At 33.3% G+C, this 24,670-nt stretch overlaps 1 protein-coding gene across 1 annotated transcript in view; it reads right to left on the bottom strand.

Moving 5' to 3' along the window:
- SYCP2 (synaptonemal complex protein 2) overlaps positions 1-24,670 on the bottom strand; it is a 74,035-nt gene that overhangs the window by 40,600 nt on the left and 8,765 nt on the right. Inside the window, exons 2-15 of the mRNA XM_069546801.1 lie at positions 23,931-23,986; positions 22,919-23,062; positions 21,975-22,103; positions 21,094-21,198; positions 20,703-20,727; positions 17,372-17,457; positions 16,531-16,616; positions 16,227-16,261; positions 15,267-15,409; positions 15,133-15,185; positions 13,720-13,765; positions 13,058-13,153; positions 8,949-9,009; positions 694-729 (exon numbers count right to left, since the gene is read on the bottom strand). Coding sequence (XP_069402902.1) covers positions 694-729; positions 8,949-9,009; positions 13,058-13,153; positions 13,720-13,765; positions 15,133-15,185; positions 15,267-15,409; positions 16,227-16,261; positions 16,531-16,616; positions 17,372-17,457; positions 20,703-20,727; positions 21,094-21,198; positions 21,975-22,103; positions 22,919-23,062; positions 23,931-23,954 — 1,069 coding nt within the window. The 5' untranslated portion in view covers positions 23,955-23,986. The remainder of the gene's footprint in view (positions 1-693; positions 730-8,948; positions 9,010-13,057; positions 13,154-13,719; positions 13,766-15,132; positions 15,186-15,266; positions 15,410-16,226; positions 16,262-16,530; positions 16,617-17,371; positions 17,458-20,702; positions 20,728-21,093; positions 21,199-21,974; positions 22,104-22,918; positions 23,063-23,930; positions 23,987-24,670) is intronic.

Here is a 24,670-nt window from a genome sequence, read left to right as displayed (position 1 = left end):
ATGCTATCTAAGTTGGTCATAACTTTCCCTCCAAGGAGTAAGCATCTTTTAATTTCATAGCTGCAATCACCATCTGCAGCGATTTTGGAGACCAAAAAAATAAAGTCTGACACTGTTTCCATTGCTTCCCCATCTATTTCCCATGAAGTGATGGGACCAGATGCTGTGATCTTCGTTTTCTGAATGTTGAGCTTTAAGACAACTTTTTCACTCGCCTCTTTCACTTTTATCTTTTTAGTTCCTCTTCACTTTCTGCCATAAGGGTGGTATCATCTGCATATCTGAGGTTATTGATATTTCTGCTGGCAATCTTGATTCCAGCTGTGCTTCTTCCAGCCCAGCATTTCTCATGATGTATAGAAGTTAAATAAGCAGGGTGACAATATACAGCCTTGACGTACTCCTTTTCCTATTTGGAACCAGTCTGTTGTTCCATGTCCAGTTCTAACTGTTGCTTCCTGACCTGCATATAGGTTTCTCAAGAGGCAGGTCAGGTGGTCTGGTATTCCCATCTCTTTCAGAATTTTCCAGAGTTTATTGTGATCCACACAGTCAAAGGCTTTGGCATAGTCAATAAAGCAGAAATAGATGTATGGACAATGCTCCTCCATCCATGAGATTTTCCAGGCAAGAGTACTGGAGTGGGTTGCCATTTCCTTTCTCCAGAGGAGCTTCCCAACCCAGGGATCGAACCTGGGTCTCCCACATTGAAGGCAGATGCTTTACCATCTGAGGAAACATGGACAAAAGCAAAAGTGATAAGTCAGTGAGTCGTGTCCCACTCTTCGCGACCCCATGGACTGTAGCTTACCAGGCTCCTCTGTCCATGGAATTCTCTAGGCCAGAATATTGGAATGGGTAGCCATTCCCTTCTCCAGGGGATCTTGCTGACCCAAGGATTGAACCCAGGTTTCCTGGATTGCAGATAGATTTTTTTACTGTCTGAGCTACCAGGTAAGTCCGTGGAAGTGCATATAATGATATTAATAAGAGTTAATTGTCATCTTGACATCTGAAATTTCAGTGGAAATGTTGGTGGAGTGGGATGTAAAACAGGATGTAGAAAAAAACAGAAATGAAAAGCAAGAGAAGGAAAGATTTAGTAAAAACTATATTCTCAAAATTGGCTATGAATGGAAAAGTAATGAGACAGAAGATGACACAGGATTCAAGTAGACTTTTTTTTAAAATACAAATTTATTTATTTTAATTGGAGGTTAATTACTTTATAATATTGTATTGGTTTTCAAGTAGACTTTTTAAGATACAGTGATGAACGTACCATAAAAAAATATGATGTTAAAACTGAAGAAGACATTATGTTAAGTGAAATAAGCCAGTCACAAAAAGACATACTGTATGATTCCACTTAAAATAGTCAATTTCATAAAAACAAAAAGTAGAATGGTGGTTACAGGGACTGAAATGGGAAAGGAGAACTGTTTAATGGCTATAGAGTTTCAACTGCTCAAGATAAGAAGAGTTCTGAAGATCTGTTTCACAATAATGTGAATGTACTTAACACTACTGAACTATACACTTATAAATGCTTAAGATGGTAAATTATATGTTGTGTGATTTTTACCACAATTAAAAAAATAAGAGAAATTGGCTGAGGATGTATATGGAAACTTTCTAAACTAGTTTGGAAAGTTTTTTGTAATCTAAAACTATTCTAAAACTAAGAATTTATATTTAAAAAAGACCTAAATCAAACTTTCAGAGATGAAAACTATAATGCTTTTTTATAAACATTATATAGAGTAGGATTAGACAGCTAGACACTGCAGAAAAATATTAATTAGCACAATAAAACACCACGAATTTTTCCTAAATGGAAAAGAGAGTGGAAATAAAAGCCTAGGGTTTGGAGGGAGAACCCAAACTATCAGTGAGCTGAGGGAGAACTTCATGTAGTTTAGTCTGTGTGTAGTTAGAACCTTCAAAAGAGAAGAGAAAAAGGAGCAGAAAAAAATAATGTGAAGAGCAATGGATAAAAACTTCAGAAGCAAGAAAAGCTCAATGAACTCAGAGAATGAACAATGTGAAGAAAATTACACTAAAACACTATAATCAGATGTTTATAACTACTAATAAAGAGAAAATCTTAGAAGCAGCCAGGGGAAAAAAGACTTTTAACAAAAATGAACAAACATGAGAACGACAGACCTCTCATCAGAAACAACGCAAGCCAAGACACAGGAGAATAACATCTTTAAAGTAAACTGAAACAAAAACAATAGGCAGTCTAGAATTCTGTACAAGTATCACAAATACTTCTCAGGACTTTCCTGGTGGCCCAGTGGTTAAGAATCCACCTGCAACTTCACAGGCGAACTCTATCAAACATTTAGAGAAGAGCTAACATCTATCCTGCTCAAACTGTCTGAAAAACTTTCAGAGGGAGGAAAGAAACTCCCAAATTCATTCTGTAAAGCTACCATCACCCTGATACCAAAACCAGATAAAGTTATCACAAAAAATGCAAATTATAGGCCAATATCACTGATCAACACAGATGCAAAAATCCTCAAATTTCTACCAAACAGAATTCAACAACACATTAAATCCAATACCCTGTGATCAAGTGGAGTTGATCCCAGGGATACAAGGATTCTTCAATAAACAAATCAATTAATGTGATATACCATATTAATAAATGGAAAGATAAAAATCATTATGATCATCTCAATAGAAGCATAGAAAGCTTCTGAGACCCATTTGTGATTTAAAAAAACCAACTCTCCAGAAAATCAGCATAGAAGGAACCTACCTCAATATAATAAAGGCCATTTACAACCCATAGCAAACATTATTCTCAATGGTGAAAAACCGAAAGCATTTCCTCTAAGATCAGGAACAAGACAAGGGTGCCCAGTCTCACCACTATTATTCAATATAGCTTTGGAAGTCCCAGCCACAGCAATCAGAGAAGAAAAATAAATAGAAGGAATCTAGATTGGAAAAGAAGTAGAAGTCTGTTTATAGATGACATACTATACAAAGAAAACCTTAAAAACGCCACCAAAAATTACTAGAGCTAATCAATGAGTTTAGTAAAGTTGCAAGATATAAAATAAATACATAGAAATCCCTTGCATCCCTATACACTAACAGTGAAAATCAGAGACAGAAATTAAGGAAACAGACCCATTCACCATTGCAACAAATAATAAAATACCTAGGAATAAACCTACTTAAAGAGACAAAAGGCCTGTATACAGAAAACTATAAGACACCAATGAAAGAAATCAAAGACAACACAGATGGAGAGATATACTATGTCCTTGGATTGGAAGAATCAATACTGTCAAAATGAATATACTATCCAAAGCAATCTACAGATTTAGTGCAATCCCTATCAAATTGCCTATGGCATTTTTCACAGAACTAAAACAAAAAAATCCACAATTTGTATTGAAATATAAAAGACCCCAAAGAGACAGAGTTAGATTAATCAAAATCAACCTCCCTGACTTCAGACTATACTATAAAGATACAGTCATCAAGACAATATGGTATTGGCACAAAAACAGAAATACAGACAAATGGAACAAGACAAAGCCCTGAAGTAAACTCATACACATACGGGCACCTCATTTTGACAAAGGAAGCAAGAATATACAATGGAGAAAGACAGTTTCTTCAATAAGTGGTGATGGGAAAACTGGACAGTTACATGTAAAAGAATGAAATTAGAACACTTTCTAGCATCATTGTTCTTGTTGTTTAGTTGCTAAGTCATGTCTGACCCTCTAGCGATTCCACGGGGGACTGCAGCCTACCAGGCTCCTCTGTCCATGGGATTTCACAAGTAAAATGGATCAAAGACTTAAATGCAGATCCAGAAACTATTAAACTTTTAGAGGAAAACACAGGCAGTACATTCACTGACATAAATCACAGCAAGTTTCTCTGACAGCCCTCCTAGACTAATGGAAATAAAGCCAAAAATAAACAAATGGGACCTAATAAAATTTGAAAAGCTTTTGCACAGCAAAGGAAACTATAAACAAAATGAAAAGACAACTCTCATACGGAGATAATAATTGCAAAAGCAGCAACTGACGAAGGATTAATCTCCAAAATATATAAGCAGCACATACAGCTCAATATCAGAAAAGCAAACAACCCAATCTAACAATGGGCACAAGACTTAAACAGATATTTCTCCAAAGAATACATAGAGACAACCAATAAACACAGGAAAAGATGTTCAATATTGCTCATTATTAGAGAAATGCAAATCAAAACTACAATGAGATTATCACCTCACACCAGTCAGGATGGCCATCACCAAAATTTTATAAACAATAAATGCTGGACTGTTGGTGGTGGGAATGTAAACTGATATAGCCATTACAGAGAACATTATGAGGAGTCCTTAAATAACTAGAAATAAATCTACCATGAAAAAGTGAAAGTGTTAGTTGCTCACCCACGTCCAGCTCTTTTCAACCCCACAGACTATAGCCTGCTAGGCTGCCTTGTCCACGGAATTCTCCAGGTAAGAATACTGGAGTGGGTAGTCATTCCCTTCTCCAGGGGATCTTCTTGACTTAGGGATCGAACCCAGGTCTCCAGCACTGCAGGCAGATTCTTTACCATTTGAGCCACCTGGGAAGCCTATATGATCCAGCAATCCCACTCCTGGGCTTATACTCTCAGAAAAATCAGAATTCTGAGACACATGTACCTCAATGTTTACTGCAGCAAGGACATGGAAGCAACCTAGATGTCCATTGACAGATGATGGATAAAGAAGCTGTGGTTACATATATATAATGGAATATTACTCAGTTATATAAAGGAATGAATTTGAGTCAGTTATAGTGAGGTGAATGAACCTAGAGTCTGTTATACAGAGTGAAGTCAGAGAGAGTCAAATATAGATTGTATATTAATATATACCTATGGAATCTAGAATAAAAGGTACTGATGAACCTATCTTTATGGAAGGAATGGAGACAAAGATGGAGAGAATGGACTTATGGACACAGCAGGGGAAGGTTGAGAGTAGGATGAACTGAGAAAGTACCATTGACATATATACACTATTATGTGTAAAATAGTTAGTGGGAAGTTGCTATATAACACAGGGAGCCCAGCCTCGCGCTCTGTGATTACCTAGAGGGGTAGGATGGGGGGAGGGGAGGGAGGGTCAAGAATGAGGAAATATATGTAATTATGACTGATTCATGTTGTTTTATTTGGTAGAAACCAACACAACACTGTAATTATCCTTCAATTAAAAAAAATCTTAGAAAACAAAAAAGGACTTGCCTTTCAAACGGACATAGGTTTGATTCCTGGTCTGGGAAGATTCCACATGCTATTGGGCAACTAAGCCTGTGTGCTGCAACTACTGAAGCCCTCATGGTCTAGAGCCCCTGTTATGCAAAAGAAGAAGCCACCGCAATGAGAAGCCCGTACACTGCAACTAGAGAAAGCCTGTATGCAGCAATGAAGACCCAGTGCAGCCAAAAATAATTTAAAAATTAATTACAAATAAAAGTTTAACCATGATAAATTGTAAAAATAAAATAAAAAATACTTTTTCAAAATATAAACAACAATTTTCTGACATTAAAAAAAGCTTATTTGCAGTACAAGAAATATTAGAGAAGTCACTCAGGCAGAAGGAAAATAATACCAGACAGAAATCTGCATATATTATAAATGAAAGCTGAACACTGGAAATGGTAAATATAATGCACTATTTAAACTATTTTAAAAATCTCAGGATTGGGAACTCATGTACACCCGTGGCTGATTCATGTCAATGTATGGCAAAACCAATACAGTATTGTAAAGCAAAATAAAGTAAAAAAAAAAAAAAGTTAGTTAGTTGCACAAAGAAAAATATTATTATACCATATTATGAGGTCTTTGACACATTCAAAAGCAAAAAGATTTTTAGTCCTATTGACAGTAGTGGCACAAAGGCCAGGGAAGCAAAAACAGAAGTTGACTGTTTTTATAAGAACCTACCAGGTTCCTAGGGGGTATAATATTACTTGAACATACACACTATTAAGTTAAATATGTATAAAATAAACCCTAGATCAGCCATTTAAAAAGTGAATATAAAGCCAAAAAAAGAAATACAATGGAACCCCTGAAAATGAAGTAACACAAATGAAGGGAAAAAAAAGAAACATGGCAGATAGGATGGTAGGTACATAGAAAGAACAAAAGCTAGATAATAAATTTAAAGCAGATCAACAGTCACATTAAAAACCACAAAAGGCAGAAACTGTCAAATTACATTTAAAAGAACAATGCCCAGTATATGACACCTATAAGAAACCCTGTTTAAATATACAGGACATAAATTACTTAAAGATAAAGATATGCCATACTATAATTAGCCAACAGAAACTTGGAGAGGGTATATTAGTATTACATAAAGTAGATGACAGAGCACAGAATATTACCACAAAAAAAATAGTCATTTCATAATGATAAATTTATGAAAAGATGCTACCACTCAATGTTTATAAAACTAATAACAGAAATTCAAAATACCTGAGGTAAAAAATAACAGAACCAAATGAATGGGAAAAAAATCACAACCATAGTGGTGACTTCAACACCTCTCTCTCAATAATTGATAGAACAGGTAGGTAGACAATGAGGGAGGGTGTATGACTTGAACAACAGATTAATCCCCACCCCTCCACCCAAGAACAACAGAAAACACATTCCTCTCAAGTGCATTCAGACCATTTACTAAGACAGACCATATCTGGGTCATAACCTAATAGTCAACATATTGGAAAGGGTTTTCAAATCACACAAAGTATATTCTGATAACAATGAAATCACGTTAGAAATCAGTAACATATTCCTGAAATCTCAAGTATACAGAAACTAAATAAAGTGCTTTTAAATAATCTGTGGGTCAAGGAAGAAACCAAAAGAGAAATTTAAAAACAATCACATGAATGAAAATGGAAGCACAACATATTGCAATTTGTAGGATGCTGCTAAGGACATACTTAGAAGAATTTAAAGCACTAAAAGGCTGTTATTAGAAAAGAAAAAATGGTCTCAGATCAACGACTTCAGCTTCACTCCAAGACACTAAAAACAGGAAAGCAAATTAAACAAAGCAAGCAGAAGAGAAGAAATAATAGATGTAAGAGCAGAGATCAATTAAACTGAAGATCAAAACACAAAAGTGAGAAAAATCAATGAAACCAAAGGCTAGTTATTTGAGAACATCAAAAAAATTGATATACCTCTCATAAGACTGATTAGGAAAAAAGATAAACGACAACTTATCAGTATAAGCAGTGATGGGGGACCATCACACAGAATCTACGGACAGTAAAATGATAAAAAGGGACCATTATAAACCATTTTATGCCAAAAAAATTGACAACATGGATGAAAACGATTTGAAAGACAGAAATACCAAAGTTTACTGAAGAAAAAAAATAGGTAACCTGAAAAACCCTTTATGTATTAAATAAATTGTAGTTAAGAGCCTTCACCAAAGAAAAGTTAAAGACAAGTCCAGATTGCTTCATTGGTAAATACTACCAAGTACTTAAGAAACAATACCAATTCTTCACATACTCTTAGGGGAAACTGAAGACTACACTTGCAAATTCATCCTATGAAGTTCAACAATACCCTGATTTTGAAACTTAAAACTACAGACCTTCTAGGACATGAAATACCAAATTTCTAACTAAATGTGGCAAATGAATTCCAAAGTATCTAAAAGAATAACTACACCACAAAAGTGTAACTACTATTACAATGTTACTTTTCCTGATATCAAACTACAAACCCAGTCACAATTCTAGCAAGTTTTCTGTAGCAATCGATAGGCCAATTTTAGAATTTACATGGAAATTCAAAAGGTCTAGAATTACCAAAACTGTCGTCAAAAAAACCCCACAATATTAGAAGACTTACACACTACTGACTTTAAGACTCACTACAAATCTATAGTAGCTGAAACAATGTGGTACTGGCATAGGGAACAGATCAATGGAATGAACTACAACAGTAAGACCTACACTTAAATCAGTCATTTGATGTTCAACAAGGGAACCAAGAAATCCAGTGAGGAAAGGAAAATCTTTTCATGCATTAGTCCTGGAATAACTCTATATCCATATGGACCTAAACCCCTGTATCAAATCATAACTGAATATTAATGAGATGGATCAGAATTCTAAACATAAAACGTAAAACCATAAAGTTCTTATAGAAAAACAGAAGGAAATCTATGTCACTTGGTAGTAGGCAAAAACTTCTTAGGTCACACAAAGCAATAACCATGTAACAAAAAATACTGATCATGTGGCCTTCAAATTTAACAACTTCTGCTCATTGAGACCACTGAGAAAATGAATAAGAAAGATAGACAGGGAGAGATTATTCATACAGCTTATGTTTGTCAAAGGGTTCCTATCCAAGATACACAAGAACTCAAAAACCCAATAATAAAAAGATAGTCCAGTAAAGAAATGTAGTCTAGTAAAGAAGTGCACAAAATATTTAAACAGATAATTCACAAAGAAAATATATGAATGGCCATTAAGCACATGAAAAAGTGCTCAACTTTCTTAAAAGCGGTTTTAGGAAAATACAAATAAGAACTATCGTGAGATAGCACTACATGCCTACTGAAATAAATAATGTCTTGATATCTGAATTTGCAGTGGTGCCAGTCTGCCAAGGTAAATGATTTCTGTTCAGTACATATTGAGAAGAAAGTGACTGATCATAGGTTTTAGATTAGATAGGGAAGGAAATAAATATAAGATATTGGGGGTAACACAGGGTCAGGGAATTTGATGATAGTGAACCATCACATTTATGAATGTGAACATATGAAAATGTTGATCTGCTTTCATCAGTCTACTGAGTTTTTCCACAGAATATGCAACTTCTACTTCAACAGAAATGATAGAAAACAAGTTTAATACCTTCAATGCTGTATATCTGCACTTTTTCTTCAGGCACAGTGACTGCTTCCCACTGATGATCCTTAAATTTAAAAACACATTTTGATCATAAATAATTTAATCTTGCTTTAAAGCTCCTTTAAACACTATCTTCAAGTTATACAAATAATAAAGGTTTGTTTTTTTTTTACTATCACTAAGTAACTGGTTGATATATCACATTTCTTGTTCCATCAATTGACTACATAATATATTATACTTGTCACATTTAATCTATTTGCTCATTCTTAAAAGTGATAGTATTGGTTACTTTAATGGTTTTCTATTTTTAATAAAAAAAGAATGGCTATCCATTCATATTAGACTATAACCTTTTTAAAAAAATATTACTAAATCCTGTCATTTCTTCCTTTGAAATGTTTTGTGAAATCATATTCATCCCCCAATTCCCACTCATTAATTGACTGTTCTTAGATTCAAACATTGAATGCATGTTAATAATAACCTAAAATGTTTTCCCCTTCCAAGTATTTTCACTGAAAATTTGTATAAATGAATAAATAATGTGAATTCACACAGAAAAGTTATAGCAAAAATTGGAACCATTCCAAAAAGATGATATCCTAAAACCTTCCAGTAATCTTATGATGAAAATAGATCCAATTCATTTGCTATTTAAGGACTATTAAAATTCCACTAAATCCTCAGTCTCTTCACTAACTCCCTCCACTTAATTGCCTTAATTGAAACCAGTGTATATTCTGAGAACCAGTACCATTTAACTACAGCATCCTCCAGTCAAGGTGCTAATTCTCCCAGACCTTAAAACCTCAGGGTCAGGAGGAAAAGGTTGGTATCCTCCTTTTTCCTTTGAGCATCTTCCTATTTCTCTGTGTATCAGTCAGTCAGTCAGTTCAGTCGCTCAGTCGTGTCCAACTCTTTGTGACCCCATGAATCGCAGCACACCAGGCCTCCCTGTCCATCACCAACTCCCGGAGTTCACTCAGACTCATGTCCATCGAGTCAGTGATGTCATCCAGCCATCTCATCCTGTGTCGTCCCCTTCTCCTCCTGTCCCCAATCCCTCCCAGAATCAGAGTCTTTTCCAATGAGTCAACTCTCTGCATGAGGCAGATGATAATGAGTAGGTGTTATCTCTGTGTATAACACCTAACACCTACTCATTATCATCTGCTAACTTTAAAGTGACTCTTCCTCATATACATAGGTACTTGGTTCAAAGCTTTCCTTTCGGAAAAAAAAAAGTCTACATCATATAAATTTTCAAAAAGATAAAAAAAAAATAGAAATCATTATAATGAGTACAAAACAGGCCCTTAACCAGGTTCAACAGTTTACCAATATATCGTGCCCACCAATTTCATCTTCACCCCCTACTTTCCCTCCATTATGCTCTCTTCTTCTTGATCTCAACTTTTTTATTCGTTAGTCTAGCCATCAGTTTTAAAACACTCATCCTTAAAATAAAGTACCTAACAAAAACCCCTCCCTTGAATCTACATCTCACTTTAGCTTCTGCTGTGTTTTCTTCTTGTCTTTACTTCCTCTACAAATATTTCAACTTTCCAGGAATGCCTAAATCCTATGGCTTAAACAAAATGGCTCTTTCTTGGATGACCAGTTTTTATTTTATTTAACTGTGTTTTGACAGAGTTGATCATTTCCTCTCATAAAACACCCTTCCTCTGCCTTCTGTAACATGATACCCTTTTAATTTGATCTTTTCTGGCAGACTTGCCAAGTATCCTTCAGGCTAGTCTCTTCTGCCTATCCTGTATCCATCTGCCTATCCACGCATCCATCTGCCTATCCACATATCCATCTGCCTATCCATGTATCCATCTGCCTATCCATGTATATACATTTCTTACGTTTTGTCATCTAGACACTCACAGAATCCCATGATTTTATCTTCTGTACACAGAGAGCTTCTGAATTTCCACTTACAGCTCAGTTCTCCCATCTGAACTTCAGACCAATATATTCAACTGTCTACAAGTTATCTTCAGCTGAATGCCCCACAAGCACCTCCAAATCAAAATATTCAAAGCTGAATCATCTTTCCCCTACAAAACTGATCCTCCTAAAACAGCATCCCCATTCATTCAGTTACCAAAGTTTTATTAATCCTTCCTCTTTTTACTACAAATTACCAAATCTGCTCAATTCTACCTCAAGTTTTTCTGAAACCCATCAATTTCCATCCATCCCCACCATCACTTTCCAAAACTGTGCCACCATGATTCCTCTCACCTGGATTACTGCATAAGTCTAACTGCTTCTGGTCTTGTCCCTTTTAAATCTCTTCTCCCCAGCCAGGAGAATCTTTAACATGAATGTGATACTCAACGCCTAGTATATATCTGGCACATAGTAAGTTCTTATTAAATGTTTATTGAACTGATGTTGTCTCCTACTTATAATCTTTTTTTGGCTCTACACTGCCTGCCTTCTTTATAATCTCCTTTGAATTCTATCACTAACACAGAGCATTTTTCAGTTGAGTGTTGTATTTACTCATTCTTAAATATGAGCCCTTGAACGGCTATAAATGAGAGAAGATGGGTCCCTGATTCAATAAATCTTACATTCTATGGGGGGGTGGGTAGACAAAAAACAACAGATAAAAGGATTTTAAGTAGCAATAACTACTACAAAAGAAAAAAGAGGACAATGTGATATAATATGGCTGGATAGCTACTTCAGACTATCTAAGTGGGATGCAAAGATCCTGAGGTTCCTAGGCAGCAAGTATAAAGACCTGAAGAGAGCATTATCTAGAGGAAAAGAAAAAAATGAATGGGGATTGAACACAGCAAGCATGGAGAAGAGTCTGAGATGCGAGGGCCCAGGTCATAACGGCCCTCGAATACCATGTTAAAGAGACACAGGGAGGGTTTTAAGTGGCCACAATAGGGGAGAAGCTTTGAGGACAGTGAGAGAGAACACGGGGAGAATGCACTGCTGCCACAGAAATCCAGAGAGGAAAGGAGAGTCTAAATGTATCTGCGGGAAGAACTTTCTCCCAGCCTCTCTAAATCAGTGTCTGGATCACATGAGGCATTTAGTATTTATAAACGCATTTTATACTATCCCTATCATGTATAATACTAAAATTACTTATTTTCTTCCCTGAATTATCCATTAGACCAAGCGAGTGAAGTCAGGAACCACTCCAATCCTATTCTATCCTCTTTGAAAATGAAAGTCTACTTCCTAAAGAAAATCCAGTTAAAAATACTCCTATGAAGCCTGCAAATATAAATACACTAATGAAAACTGTCAGTGCCTCTGAGAAGTAATGCTAGGTTTTGGAACTCATTATTAAGCATTTTATGAGAGTACTCTAAAAAGAAATAAAGATATGTGGAATTCCTAAGAGGCATCTGGTTAATGTTTGTCTATAAAAAGTTTACCTGGACAAAAAGCATCATTATTACCAGCAATCACAATCAGATCAGTAAACTGGAAACCAAACTCTTACTCAGATCTCTGCTCTACAGCTTGAGCTAGAAGTACACCAATGTAGCAAATAGAAGTGGTGGCTATTTGGAAACAATGGGTCAAAAATTTTCCTCAGGTTAAAAAGGGGTCAACAGAAAACACACCACCTGGTTGGAAAGTTTAAGCATAGCTACAATTTAGCACAAAAAAGAACTAAAATTCACCTCTAAATACGACCATAAAAATCAATTCTTCAATATTTTCAAATAGAAGATGCTATGAAAGAATAAAATAAGACCATTTGTCATTGTTTGTTAATGCTATTTTTAACTGTTTCTGTACTTGAGTAACTGTTGTCTTTCCTAGATTCAACTCACTTTGTTCATCTGAATGTTAAATCTGATCATTAACGTGTAATTTCTGAAACGCTTATATTTAAAAACTAGTATTAAATTTTAGCTTTTTTCTGTTACTATAAAACATCAGAAATAATTTTTATTTCTAATTAGCTTGATAGGTTACCATGCTCATCAAAATTATTACAGCTAACATTGAAATCTATTAAAAGCAAGAAAATATACAAAGAAATCTATATTTTTAAACTGAATTATTATATACATACATATACACACAACTCAAAATGATACAGAGGGAATAACACTTACATCATTGTCTCCAGCAATGTAGAATGATAGAGTCTGGCTCCCAAGATTAAAATCTATCCAAAACTCTTCAAGTTTTTCATCTGATGGTATTTGCAGCTAATAAAATAAACATATAAAACTGGAGCCTACTATGCTTTTAAAAGTGACAAAAGAAAATTATGACATGCTATAATTATGCTATATATAAATATAAAATTATGACATATTCATGGTTGAGTTTTTTTCAAAAAAAGAAAAAAGTACAGCTGGAAGGTATAGAAAGATACAGAGAAGGGAAGTATAGCACTTAAATCAATTTAGAAACAAACAAAAAAAAAAGCTGCTTATTATTTTACACAGAAATTAGCCAGCTCCAGAAAATCACAAATACTCAACTACAAATAAAGGTTGAAGAAAATTTCACATTTGAATATATTCACGAATAATAAACAATAATGGGCTTGAAAAAGGAAACGTAAGATAATTTGAAGTACAGCTTTATATTTTACTTATCCTTGGCTACATGTCATTTCATAAAATATCACTTAGATCTAGAATATCAGACCAGCTGTTATTTGTGATCTAATTATAACATTCTTGTCAATTTATAACCTACAATTCAGTTGACCGCTACATCAAAAATCACCTAATAACTAAAAAAAGTATTAAATTTTAAAATTTACCTCATATTTATCAAGAAATGCTGACAAACAAGGAAATGTAAAGACCCTGAAAGAAAAGTAGTTTGAGTTAAAAAAAATTAATAAGCTTCCACAGCATAATTTTGACTTGCCATACAAATCACACCTAGGATCAAAAGGAAATCAGGTGGTAGTGACAATTTAAGTAAAATCATTATTTCTTTCTTTATTACTCTTTAAAGTGAGAATTTAGTGGAAACGTGTTTCTGAAAGAAAGCATATTATTTTGAGGCTACTACTTAACCTACCATTTTGACTGAGGTTAACTGTACCAAATTACTTTTCATGTTATAATTGACTATGAGCAGAGATTCCCAATATAGCTTATGGTAATGAAATGGAAGTTCCTACAGGATTAGATAGGAAGAGTAGAAGTGAATAATACTGCTAATAAAAATGGCAGAATTCACTGAATACTTTCTTGGTCAATTACTATTGAAAGGACTTACATAGCTATCTCATTTAATCTTCACAACAAACATGGGATAGATATTATTGTGGGCTTCCTTGATGGCTCAGATGGTGAAGAATCTGCCTGCAATGCAGGAGATGTGGGTTTTATCCCTGGGTTGGGAAGATATTATTAGTATTCTTATTTTATAGCTATGGAAATAGAGGAAAGTGAGGTTAACTTGTCCAACATTAGAACAGGAAGAGGGGAACCTATTATTCAAATTCAAATAGTATGACTCCTTGCACATAACCTTCACCAAATTGATTCATCCAATGTGTCCTGAGCATTTATATGGTGCCAGGCACTGCACAACAAAAATACTTCCTATGTCATTGTCAAAAGTGATGAAAATTTGTATTACCTAGACCATTCTTGAGATTTAATAACCTCAGAAAGAACATCCTTACAGTGTTAATTACAAAAGAAAATGATTTATATTTGCTATACATTTTTATTGCAGTATATGGATAGAGGTAGCTCAAGTAATATTTAGACTTTTATTATTCCTTAAACACCAAATTTATGATGCATATGCAATTCTGAAATACAGTAACCAATCTTCAGTTCAGTTCAGTTGCTCAGTCGTGTCCGATTCTTTGTGACCCCATGAATCACAGCACGCCAGGCCTCCCTGTCCATCACCAACTCCCAGAGTTCACTCAGAGTCACGTCCATTGAGTCAGTGATGCCATCCAGCCATCTCATCCTCTTTCTTCCCCTTCTCCTCCTGCCCCCAATCCCTCCCAGCATCAGAGTCTTTTCCAATGAGTCAAGTCTTCCCATGAGGTGGCCTAATTCACGTTAATTAAAAATGTATTTTTCCTCCAAAAAGTACAAAGTAAAATAAGACCAGTGGAGGATTATATCAGACTAACATTGTGTGCTCCCCTCTTGAGCTCTATTTTTTATCACTAAAAGGTTGTATTTTGCATTAAATTTACCTTCTCTTGTCTCCAAGCATGCCATTTACGAGGTTGAGAAATATCCTGCAATCCTAATTTTTGAAAAAGAGAGAGCTTTTAAAAAACACAGCAATTAAAAAAACCTTGTTAATTTGTTATTTTATACTACTTACTGTTTCAAATTCAGAGTCTTTAATTCCTTTAAACGCATTAGCAATAAAATCCATTGAAAACCACTGACAAGCCAGTTCTCGTCTTTGTTTTTCTGTGGTCATTCTACATAAAGCTTCGACGATACCCGCTTGCAAGTCATAATCTTAAAAAATAGTTAATTATTTGAAATTATGAAAATTAAAGTTTATGAAACTCTATATTTCATAAGGTGTTAGAACAAGCAAGAGAAATAAGGAACATAGTGCAATTAACTTATCTTTTGCCATTTTCTTCATATAGATTAGAAATATCCCACCATTACATGGCATGAACACAGCCCGAACAACAAGACAAGTTTGTCAACAGAAAAAAAGAATAAAACAAAAAAATTTAAGGACATTTAAAAGAAACTCTTAAATATGCAAAGATACTATCATTCCATTATTATTAGAGTTGTGAATTGCAAAATAACTGACAAGTCTATAAATCATAGGTAATCTTTGTTTTCCTTTTGTATATCATGATGTTTACAAGTTATTTTAAAGTATTTGAAGCCACTGGTTTGTTCTATATGTAAATCACTACATCGAAATTTTCTCAGATGAAACTTAGGGAAGAAAATTTCAGTTCTTTTAATAAAGACATCATTTACAAACAAATCAATCCCAAGAATATTAAACCTAATTTCATAAAATATATTTGAGAAATTTCTTAGCAAAAGGAATTAAAATCTACTAGAAAATTAAGTTATTATTCATAAACCTACTATTAGGCACAAATTATATTTGACAATTCCTGTTATCATACTTCTTAGTTCCACAGATATTTATCCTTTATTTATTAAGGTAATTAAAAATTGCTTGATTATGCAGTTTATAATTTTTTCATATAATTTCACATTATATTATTTTGACTGAAATATTATATTCTATTAGTAAATTTGGAATAACTTCAAATATGAACATTTTGAAAAAACATACCTCCAGCATCTAAAATCCTTTCTCCCATACTACTCCTGTGAATCAAAACAGCAGGTTATATAGTGGACAAGTATCAATTAAAAAGAAAGTTCATATGTTTAGGGTAAAAAACTTGACTAAAACTTATAATTCACTAGTAGTAGACTGTGGCAGAAAACACACCCATATACTATATTATAAACCTATAACAGTTGACCAATTTTAATTACTAATACAACTTATGGTTGCCTTATTTGCCTTATAAAACATCCTTTAAATTCTTGACTTAAACTACTAATTAAAGCAATATAGTACAAATTATTACATGAGAATTAACATTTGTTGGTTACAGAGTATTTTCCTGGCATCTTGAGGCATTCTGTCAAGCATCACATTCATTTTTTTTAGAGTCTAGAAAAGAAAAAAAGAGAATCCATTAACTTTATATATTCAATGAAACATTAATATGTTTTCAGAGATAAGTACATAAACTTAGAAGCCTATTTTTCCTAGTCACAGCATTTTATGCAAGGAATGAAGGGTGGGGAAAGAATATAAAGCATAAAACAGTGAATACAAGAAAACATAAAACAAAGGATATCAAAAATAGAATATACCACGATTCTTATGCTTAAAGCACTCATACTCTGCAGTATGACATGTTCATTATTACTCTATCATAAGAACTAAGGAACCAAAAAACATCTTATTAATATGTATTCTTATGACTACACACGTACACATGTATTATCAATATATACTATAAATTATTTTCAGCATGTAAATACTGAGGAACTAATATCTAGATGGTACAGTTTATTTTCATAGGAGCTACATTCATATACATAAATCCATATGGCTATAAATGTTCAATATATATTTATATAATATATTCATCATGTCAGGCAATGAATTTCTCCTCCTGAAACCATAAGTTGTGTCCAACTCTTGTGCCCCATGGACTATAGCCTGTTAAGAATTCTCTCTGTGGTATTTTTCAGAGTGAGCTGCCATTTCCTTCTCCAAAGCAATGAATTAAGACCACAGAAATACACTACATAATAATTCAGTGCTGAGATAAAATAATTATTCAATCTTACTAACTGCTACCAAATTGACTCTACTTTCTCTTTAATTTTTAAAAGAAAAACTAAATAATGGCTTACCTCCTGCTGAATACAAATATTCACTCTTGAGTCAATAACCAGGGCACAAATTCGAGGCATGAAATTTTCCACTATTTGCCTTTTACCTGAATAAAAGTTAATTATTGAGAAATGTGTATTTTAAAGGACAACCTTTTCTTATATGAGTGAATGGAAAGGACATACTAGTTCAGTTCAGAAGAAGGCCCGTGGACTGCCCTAGTCACCGGAAAGCACGAAATTCAATCCTGGTTCTGCCACTAATCAGCTGTGTAACTTTGAAAAAACACATGTATACCCATGGCTGATTCATGTCAACATATGGCAAAAACCACTACAGTACTGTAATTAGCCTCCAATTAAAATAAATTAAAAAAAAATCATTCAACAGATGTGACTGATCTGAACTCTGGCAAGGGAATAACCCCAGATCCAGTTTCTCCTTTTTAGGCACTTAAAACAGTATTAGTGCTTTGGATAAATATAGTTCAAAACTGGAAACTTCTATTTTAAGGTTTTTATAAAAACTGGCCTCAATAATTTATAGTCATACCTTCAAAATTTCATAATGGTCATTATTACCTCCTCATGAAGATCTAAATAACATTACCTGTTTCTAAATTTGACCCTAGTCTCTCAAAAGACAAGGCTTTATTAATACCAATTAAGAGGAATTTGCCCCATGCTAATTCACGACATAATTTTTAAGAAATAATTTTATTTTTTTATTATTATTATTTTTTATTTTACAAATAATAGTAAGGTGCTTTTATTTATTTATTTATTTATTGGTTGTTTCTTTTTTTTTTTAGTTTCTTATTTTTTAAATTTTAATATCTTTAATTCTTAAATGTGTTCCCAAACATGAACCCCCCTCCCACCTCCCTCCCCATAACATCTCTCTGGGTCATCCCCATGCACCAGCCCCAAGCATGCTGCATCCTGCGTCAGACATAGACTGGCGATTCAATTCTTACATGATAGTATACATGTTAGAATGTCACATATATATGGAATTTAGGAAGATGGCAATGATGACCCTGTATGCAAGACAGGGAAAGAGACACAGATGTGTATAACGGACTTTTGGACTCAGAGGGAGAGGGAGAGGTGGGATGATTTGGGAGAATGACATTCTAACAGAAATAATTTTAAATAATGGCAACAAAGGAACAGAAAATGTACAATTTCACAGTGACTACATTAAAAGAAGAAAAAAAATCACTGAATTATCTGAAAAGATAAAATGATTTATATTAAAAAAACCAGTTGGATCACTTCATAATCATTGGTGCTTTAGGACTGTTTTCTCCCCTAAAAAGTGAAGAATTTAGACTAGATTGTTATGTTAAGTGCAAAAAACAAATGAAAACGTAGCATTAACTACTACTGAAATAAAAAGCAATCAATCTTTTAAAATGTTTTGACTTTGAAGGCAGCAAACAGCTGTTCCTTCATTCACTAATATAAAGGATTCACCAGCCTCAATTACCAGTTCTAGGTAATTCTTCCCCAACCAACACGGAGGGAGATAAAATAACTTGAGTTTATTGTTAGGTATAAGGCACTACCAAACACAAGTTGAGATGATGAATTGTAACATGTTCTATATTCTCCTCGTCCTACTAAAAATTTCACTAGATCAAGGACAAACTATGGGCCCACAAACCAAATCCATCTCACTGTCCCTTTTTGTATGGCTGTATTCATCAGCAGGTACTCCATGGAAATAGGTGAATGTATGATGTTTTACTGAATTAGTAGTCTCAGGTGAATTTCATTCATTCTCAGGAATTCAGCAATCATTAGCCACCTCTGAATGAATGGCTTTGGTAATTAGCTTGGGCTGCAGAGTTGATTAAGATTTCTTAATGAATTCAGCTCCCAAATCCAAGGAAAAACAGTGCTTATATGAGATACTTATACTTCAATAAAGTCATTTCAATGAAACAAAGGTCAACTGAATCACAACAGGCTTTCAAACACTAAGACAAGAAATGACATCTCCATTTCCAACAGAAACATAGGTGATAAACTTTTTCCAAGCTCCAACTACAGACCCAGCAGCGTTTTGGGACGCTGATACAAGTGTAAAGGAAATTTCCACATTTAAAAACTGATTTTAACTGTGCAACTGAGGAGCTTCCACCTAACCTTCAACTGAAAGTGATTAATCTGCAATGCAATGTCATTCTAAAAAGTAAACATTAAGAAAAAAGGGAGAGGGTGGGATGGTTTGGGAGAATGGTATGGAAACATATATATCATATATGAAACGAATCGCCTGTCCGGGTTCGATGCATGATACTGGATGCTTGGGGCTGGTGCACTGAGATGACCTAGAGGGATGGTACGATGAGGGAGGAGGGTGGGGGGTTCAGGATGGGGAACACGTGTATACCTGCGGTGGATTCATGTTGATGTACGGCAAAACCAATACAATATTGTAAAGCAATTAACCTCCAATTAAAATAAATAAATTTATATTTAAAAAAAAGAAAAAAGTAAGTCTTAGTTGCTCAGTTGTGTTCGACTCTTTGTGACCCCATGGACTGTAGCCCACCAGATTCCTCTGTTCATGGAATTCTCTAGGCAAGAGTACTGGAATGGGTTGCCATTTCCTTCTCCAGGGGAGATCTTCTCGACCTAGGGCTTGAACCTGGGTCTCTCATATTGCAGGCAGATTCTTTACCAGATATCTGAACCACCTTGAGCATGACTTTTAATTAAGCACAGTCATCCCTTGGAAAGCATTTATAGAATATTAGACTTTTTTCATGTATACATATATATACACATAAAACACAAATATTAACGAAAAAACCTAATTCTATAAATGTTGCCAAGTGATGACTATGCTCAATTAAAATACATGTTCACGAACTGATATCAGTATTTGGCACTATCTGCATGAGTGTGAAGAGACATTTTCTAATGTAATATACACAAAATCTCATTATAGACGAGTATGAACAAGTAAGACTTGCAATCAGTTTTTACAATAGCAAACACTAACTCTGAACCTTAATTAAGAGACACTATTACCTTCTCAGAAAAGAATGCTATTCTCCTTATTAGTATTTTAAAATCATTATACTCTGAGTTGCACCAATAAAACATTTGTGGAAATGTGTTTTCTTTCTTGTTAAATAACTGCCTGTGTAACAGTCTCAATTTCTTTCTTGGCCCACAAAGCCTAAAATATGTTCTAATTCTTTACAGAAAATATTTGTAGATCCCTGAATTAGGTAATGAATTCCTAATGTTAGGATAACACGACAAGACTTGGAAAATTATACCAGAACTTTAAGAGCAAATTATTGTTCCAATAGAAATAAAATGTTTATTATACCTTCATCATCGATGTCATGTATGACCTGAGAAGAAAATGAGTAATATTTAAAACTTACTTATAATAAAAACCATTAAAAACAGTACTAAAATAGGTTACTTCTGAATTCACCATAAAATTATTTAACTTTTATTATTAACTAATTAATTAATCAGGATAAATGCACTAACCAATCTGTTAGTGACTTTTGATCTCAGACCATATAGAACAATTTGTTTTTAAATGAACACATGCAAATTATTTAACTTTTATGTATTAACCAATTAATTAATCAGATAAATGCACTAACCAATCTGTTAATGACTTTTGATCTCAGGCCATATAGAACACAAATGTTTTTAAATGAACACATACATGCTTCATAACATCAGTGAATCAATATGGTTGTTACCATCAAAAGATCAAGTATGTCTTCTATCATATTTATAACAGCTTCATCTTTTGAATTTCCCCGACTCAGAATAATCTCCTTGGATTTTTCAAACCAGGCAACCATGTAAAAAAAGGAAATGTATACATTAGTCACTTTGAATTCACTTAATAACTTTAAGAATGTATTTATAGAAACAGTAAACCTAAAAACAAACATTACAAATAAAAATTCCAGTACTGTATCAAAATAAGTTTATGCTCTTAAACATCTTCACTGTTTCTGCTTTTTGCTAACTCACTATATGTTCCCCATTTTTTAGATGGGAATGAATGAAGTTCCAATTCCAAGGAGAAAGTCTTTATTACTCTTCAAAGTTTTAGTTCATGAACATTCATACAATAGATAAAAAGTAAATTATCATTACACATTAGATCATTTTATCATTGTTATTATTTGAAAAGTTTTGGCATTACTTTTTTATTATTGAACTCAGATGTTTGAGTACATGCTATGCCTTAGGGACTGTTCTTGTTGCTGGGAATATAACAAAGAATCAAAAAGACAAAAATCAATATTTTTTAAAATGGGAAATATAATAAACAATATAAAAAGAAAAATAAAAGTTAGACTAGGACTAAAATGAGCTAGAGAAAATAAAACAAGTTAAGGCTTTTTGGAGTTTTGGGACCTTACATTCACATGATCATCAAGGACCCTGTATACAGTTTCCTTGTGATCTTTAATTCTCTAACATATACCACAGGTTATAAAAATATTTTATCTCAAAGTTTTATATACATTTTCCAAATTTATTTTTCAAGAGTATGAACCGCTTAATTAGAAAACACAGCTTTAAACATATTTCCCTCACATGAATACGTTACATATTCTATACTTATCTTTTGGACTAGTCCTTGTTTTATCATAGTTAGAAGTCCAGCTTGCCCCAATATACTGATATTTTTGCCACATCTTCCAAAAGAAACCAAAATGGTTGAAACAGTTTGGGTATCTTTTTTATTAAGCTCCTAAAATGCAAATCATAGACTTAAACATTTGGAAATACAAAATAAAATGGAACTGGCATTATGCTAGGAATGTTATTAATATAATCCTCATAAATCCTGAGTGTTAGTCATTATCATAATCTCCATATCGCAAAGGACAAAAGTGTGGCTTTAAAAGGTGACTTCCTTACAGCCCCTCAGCTAGTGAACAACAAACTCAGAAAAAGAATGCAGAATTATATAATTTAAGAAACTTTATACTTATGAGGCAATGAACCAGTTACCTTCCATTCTAAAAAGCTCTATGTATTTAACTAAGGGATATAAGAAATCTTAATCTTAGATTTGTAACAATTATCAAATTCTGGTGGAGGCTGTCAATAATCACTTGCATAAAAGTATAAAAATACTTTATATATGACAAATCAAGTCCAAGATTTTAGATGATTTTTGTTTTTACTTGTTTTATTTTTGCAAGCAACAAGCACTGTCCACACAACATGATTAATATGCTAACAGGTTTTCAAAAAGTAGATCACATTGTTTAAACCTCAAGTAAGTACCCTATTCTCCTCCGGTATAAATAAAGTTAATAATAGTAACACTATGTAAACATGATTTTTGTATATACTATTTACAAAACAATAGTCCAACATGTTACTTGGTACTCCTCAAACAAACACACACAAAAAAGCAAGTGGTGAAACAAGCAGTTATTTATACAAGTAAGCCTGCCAAAGCCTTTTTATTTATTTCTTCCAATGGAGAATCTCCTCCTAAAAAGCAGAGTGCTATCTAATAACCGTAACAATCATTCAACGAAAATGAGTATTTACCCTGCACATAAGGTCATCTAACTTGTGGAAAAACTGTTTGCTGCATTTAATCTTCACATCTTCACAAATATCAATTTGTAGAAGTGTTTTCAAAGGTTTAAAATCATTTTTCCTTAAAGCATCATCAATGCATTTTTCCAACTGCTGAAGAAATATAGAAAATACCACATATACTGAACTGAAACCAACATTAGTCACCTTATGGAATCAACTAATTTAAGAACTGCTTTCACATTTGAAAATTCTCAAGAGCTTATAAAACAATTTATATAAATGTCCACTATTAAATTTGGAGTAACAAAATTAGAGATTAAGTTTCTTTGATAACAATATCTATATAGGAAAATATATTTTAATAATTTCTACTTCATATCTCTTATTGAAAAGTCATCATTAAGTTAAAAACAAAAACCTGTTAATGAAAGAAATAAAAATCAGCTTTATAGTAACTAATACTTAATACCATGGATAAAACCCTAACATATCTGTCAACTTCTTCATGAAAAAAAAAAAATGCATAAAGAAAGTAAAAGCACTTCTTTAGGAGCTATACCAACCAAACTAACTTAAGCATTACATGCACACATAATCTATTATTATATTCTATATTTATAAGCTTTACAAACTCTGCCATTCCTGCTATAAAAGTACACCTCATTAACAAGGAATTTTCATACAATAATATGATTGACCTAAATGTAAATACCTTACAATTTTAAACCTTGACATTAAAGTATCCAGGCATAAGTTATACATAAATCAATGTATAATTCACTTCTATGTAAAAGGTATATATAAATAATCTTTAATACTTTATATTCTTAAAGCTTCTGGAAACAAATCTATTGAAAAATAAAAGGATAATATTTTTATTTAAATTATTTAACTCTTGACCATTTCATAGGAACAAGTAAGTTTTGCCTTTCCTAAAACTATAGCATTTAATATCTATAAATAAACAAAAAGTGATTTTAGGAATTAAAATACTTCCTTTTAGCCTAGGACTACCTACCTGGAGATCTGGTCTTATTGGCATTTTGACTTAACTTTAAAACTTGAACAAAACACCTATAAAAGAAAACATATACTTACTGAATCTTACAATCTATATGTTTACAGTTTAAACATCTTAAAACACATAAAGAAGCACTGCTGCTTATACCAAAGGCAATAAATGTTGTCTCTTTAAGTTCCTCACTGTTTATGAAATTACTCATTTGACTCTGTCAAAGAAGTTTCTGGAGGAAGCCTCAAGATCATTTATTCAAGCCTTGTCTTTTGATAGATGACTTAAGCAAATATCAAAGTCCTGCCAAAAGGTCACAAAACTAGTCAGTGAAAGAATATAAATGTGGACCTCCCTCAAAGATTCCAACTTTGGGAACAGGAAGAAAAATAATCCTGAATTAATGTCTAAATGAAATTTAAGCTAGTAATACAATATTTAAGAAGGGAAGTATATGCAAATATATTGCCAAATAACAGTATATACCAGAATATACAAATCTGCAATGAAAGGAGGAAAAGATAATCTAAGAACATTTTCCCTTCAAAGGAAAATGGAAACAGTAAGCAACATACTTATAGGAAGCAACATGCTTACATTAAGCATCATCTTAACAAAAGCATCTAACATTTCCAAATTCAACTTGGAGGTTTGGAGGTTAGGAAAGGAAAAGAAATTTAAAAAATCTAGAAAAGATCTTTTCTAGACATCATGAATAGAACAACTTTAATCAGTACTATGAAGAG

The sequence above is a fragment of the Ovis canadensis genome, chromosome 13, assembly GCF_042477335.2.
Source record: "Ovis canadensis isolate MfBH-ARS-UI-01 breed Bighorn chromosome 13, ARS-UI_OviCan_v2, whole genome shotgun sequence".
Lineage (NCBI taxonomy): Eukaryota > Metazoa > Chordata > Mammalia > Artiodactyla > Bovidae > Ovis > Ovis canadensis.
Note: the sequence above shows the minus strand (reverse complement) of the source record. Positions and strands in the feature narration are given on the sequence as shown.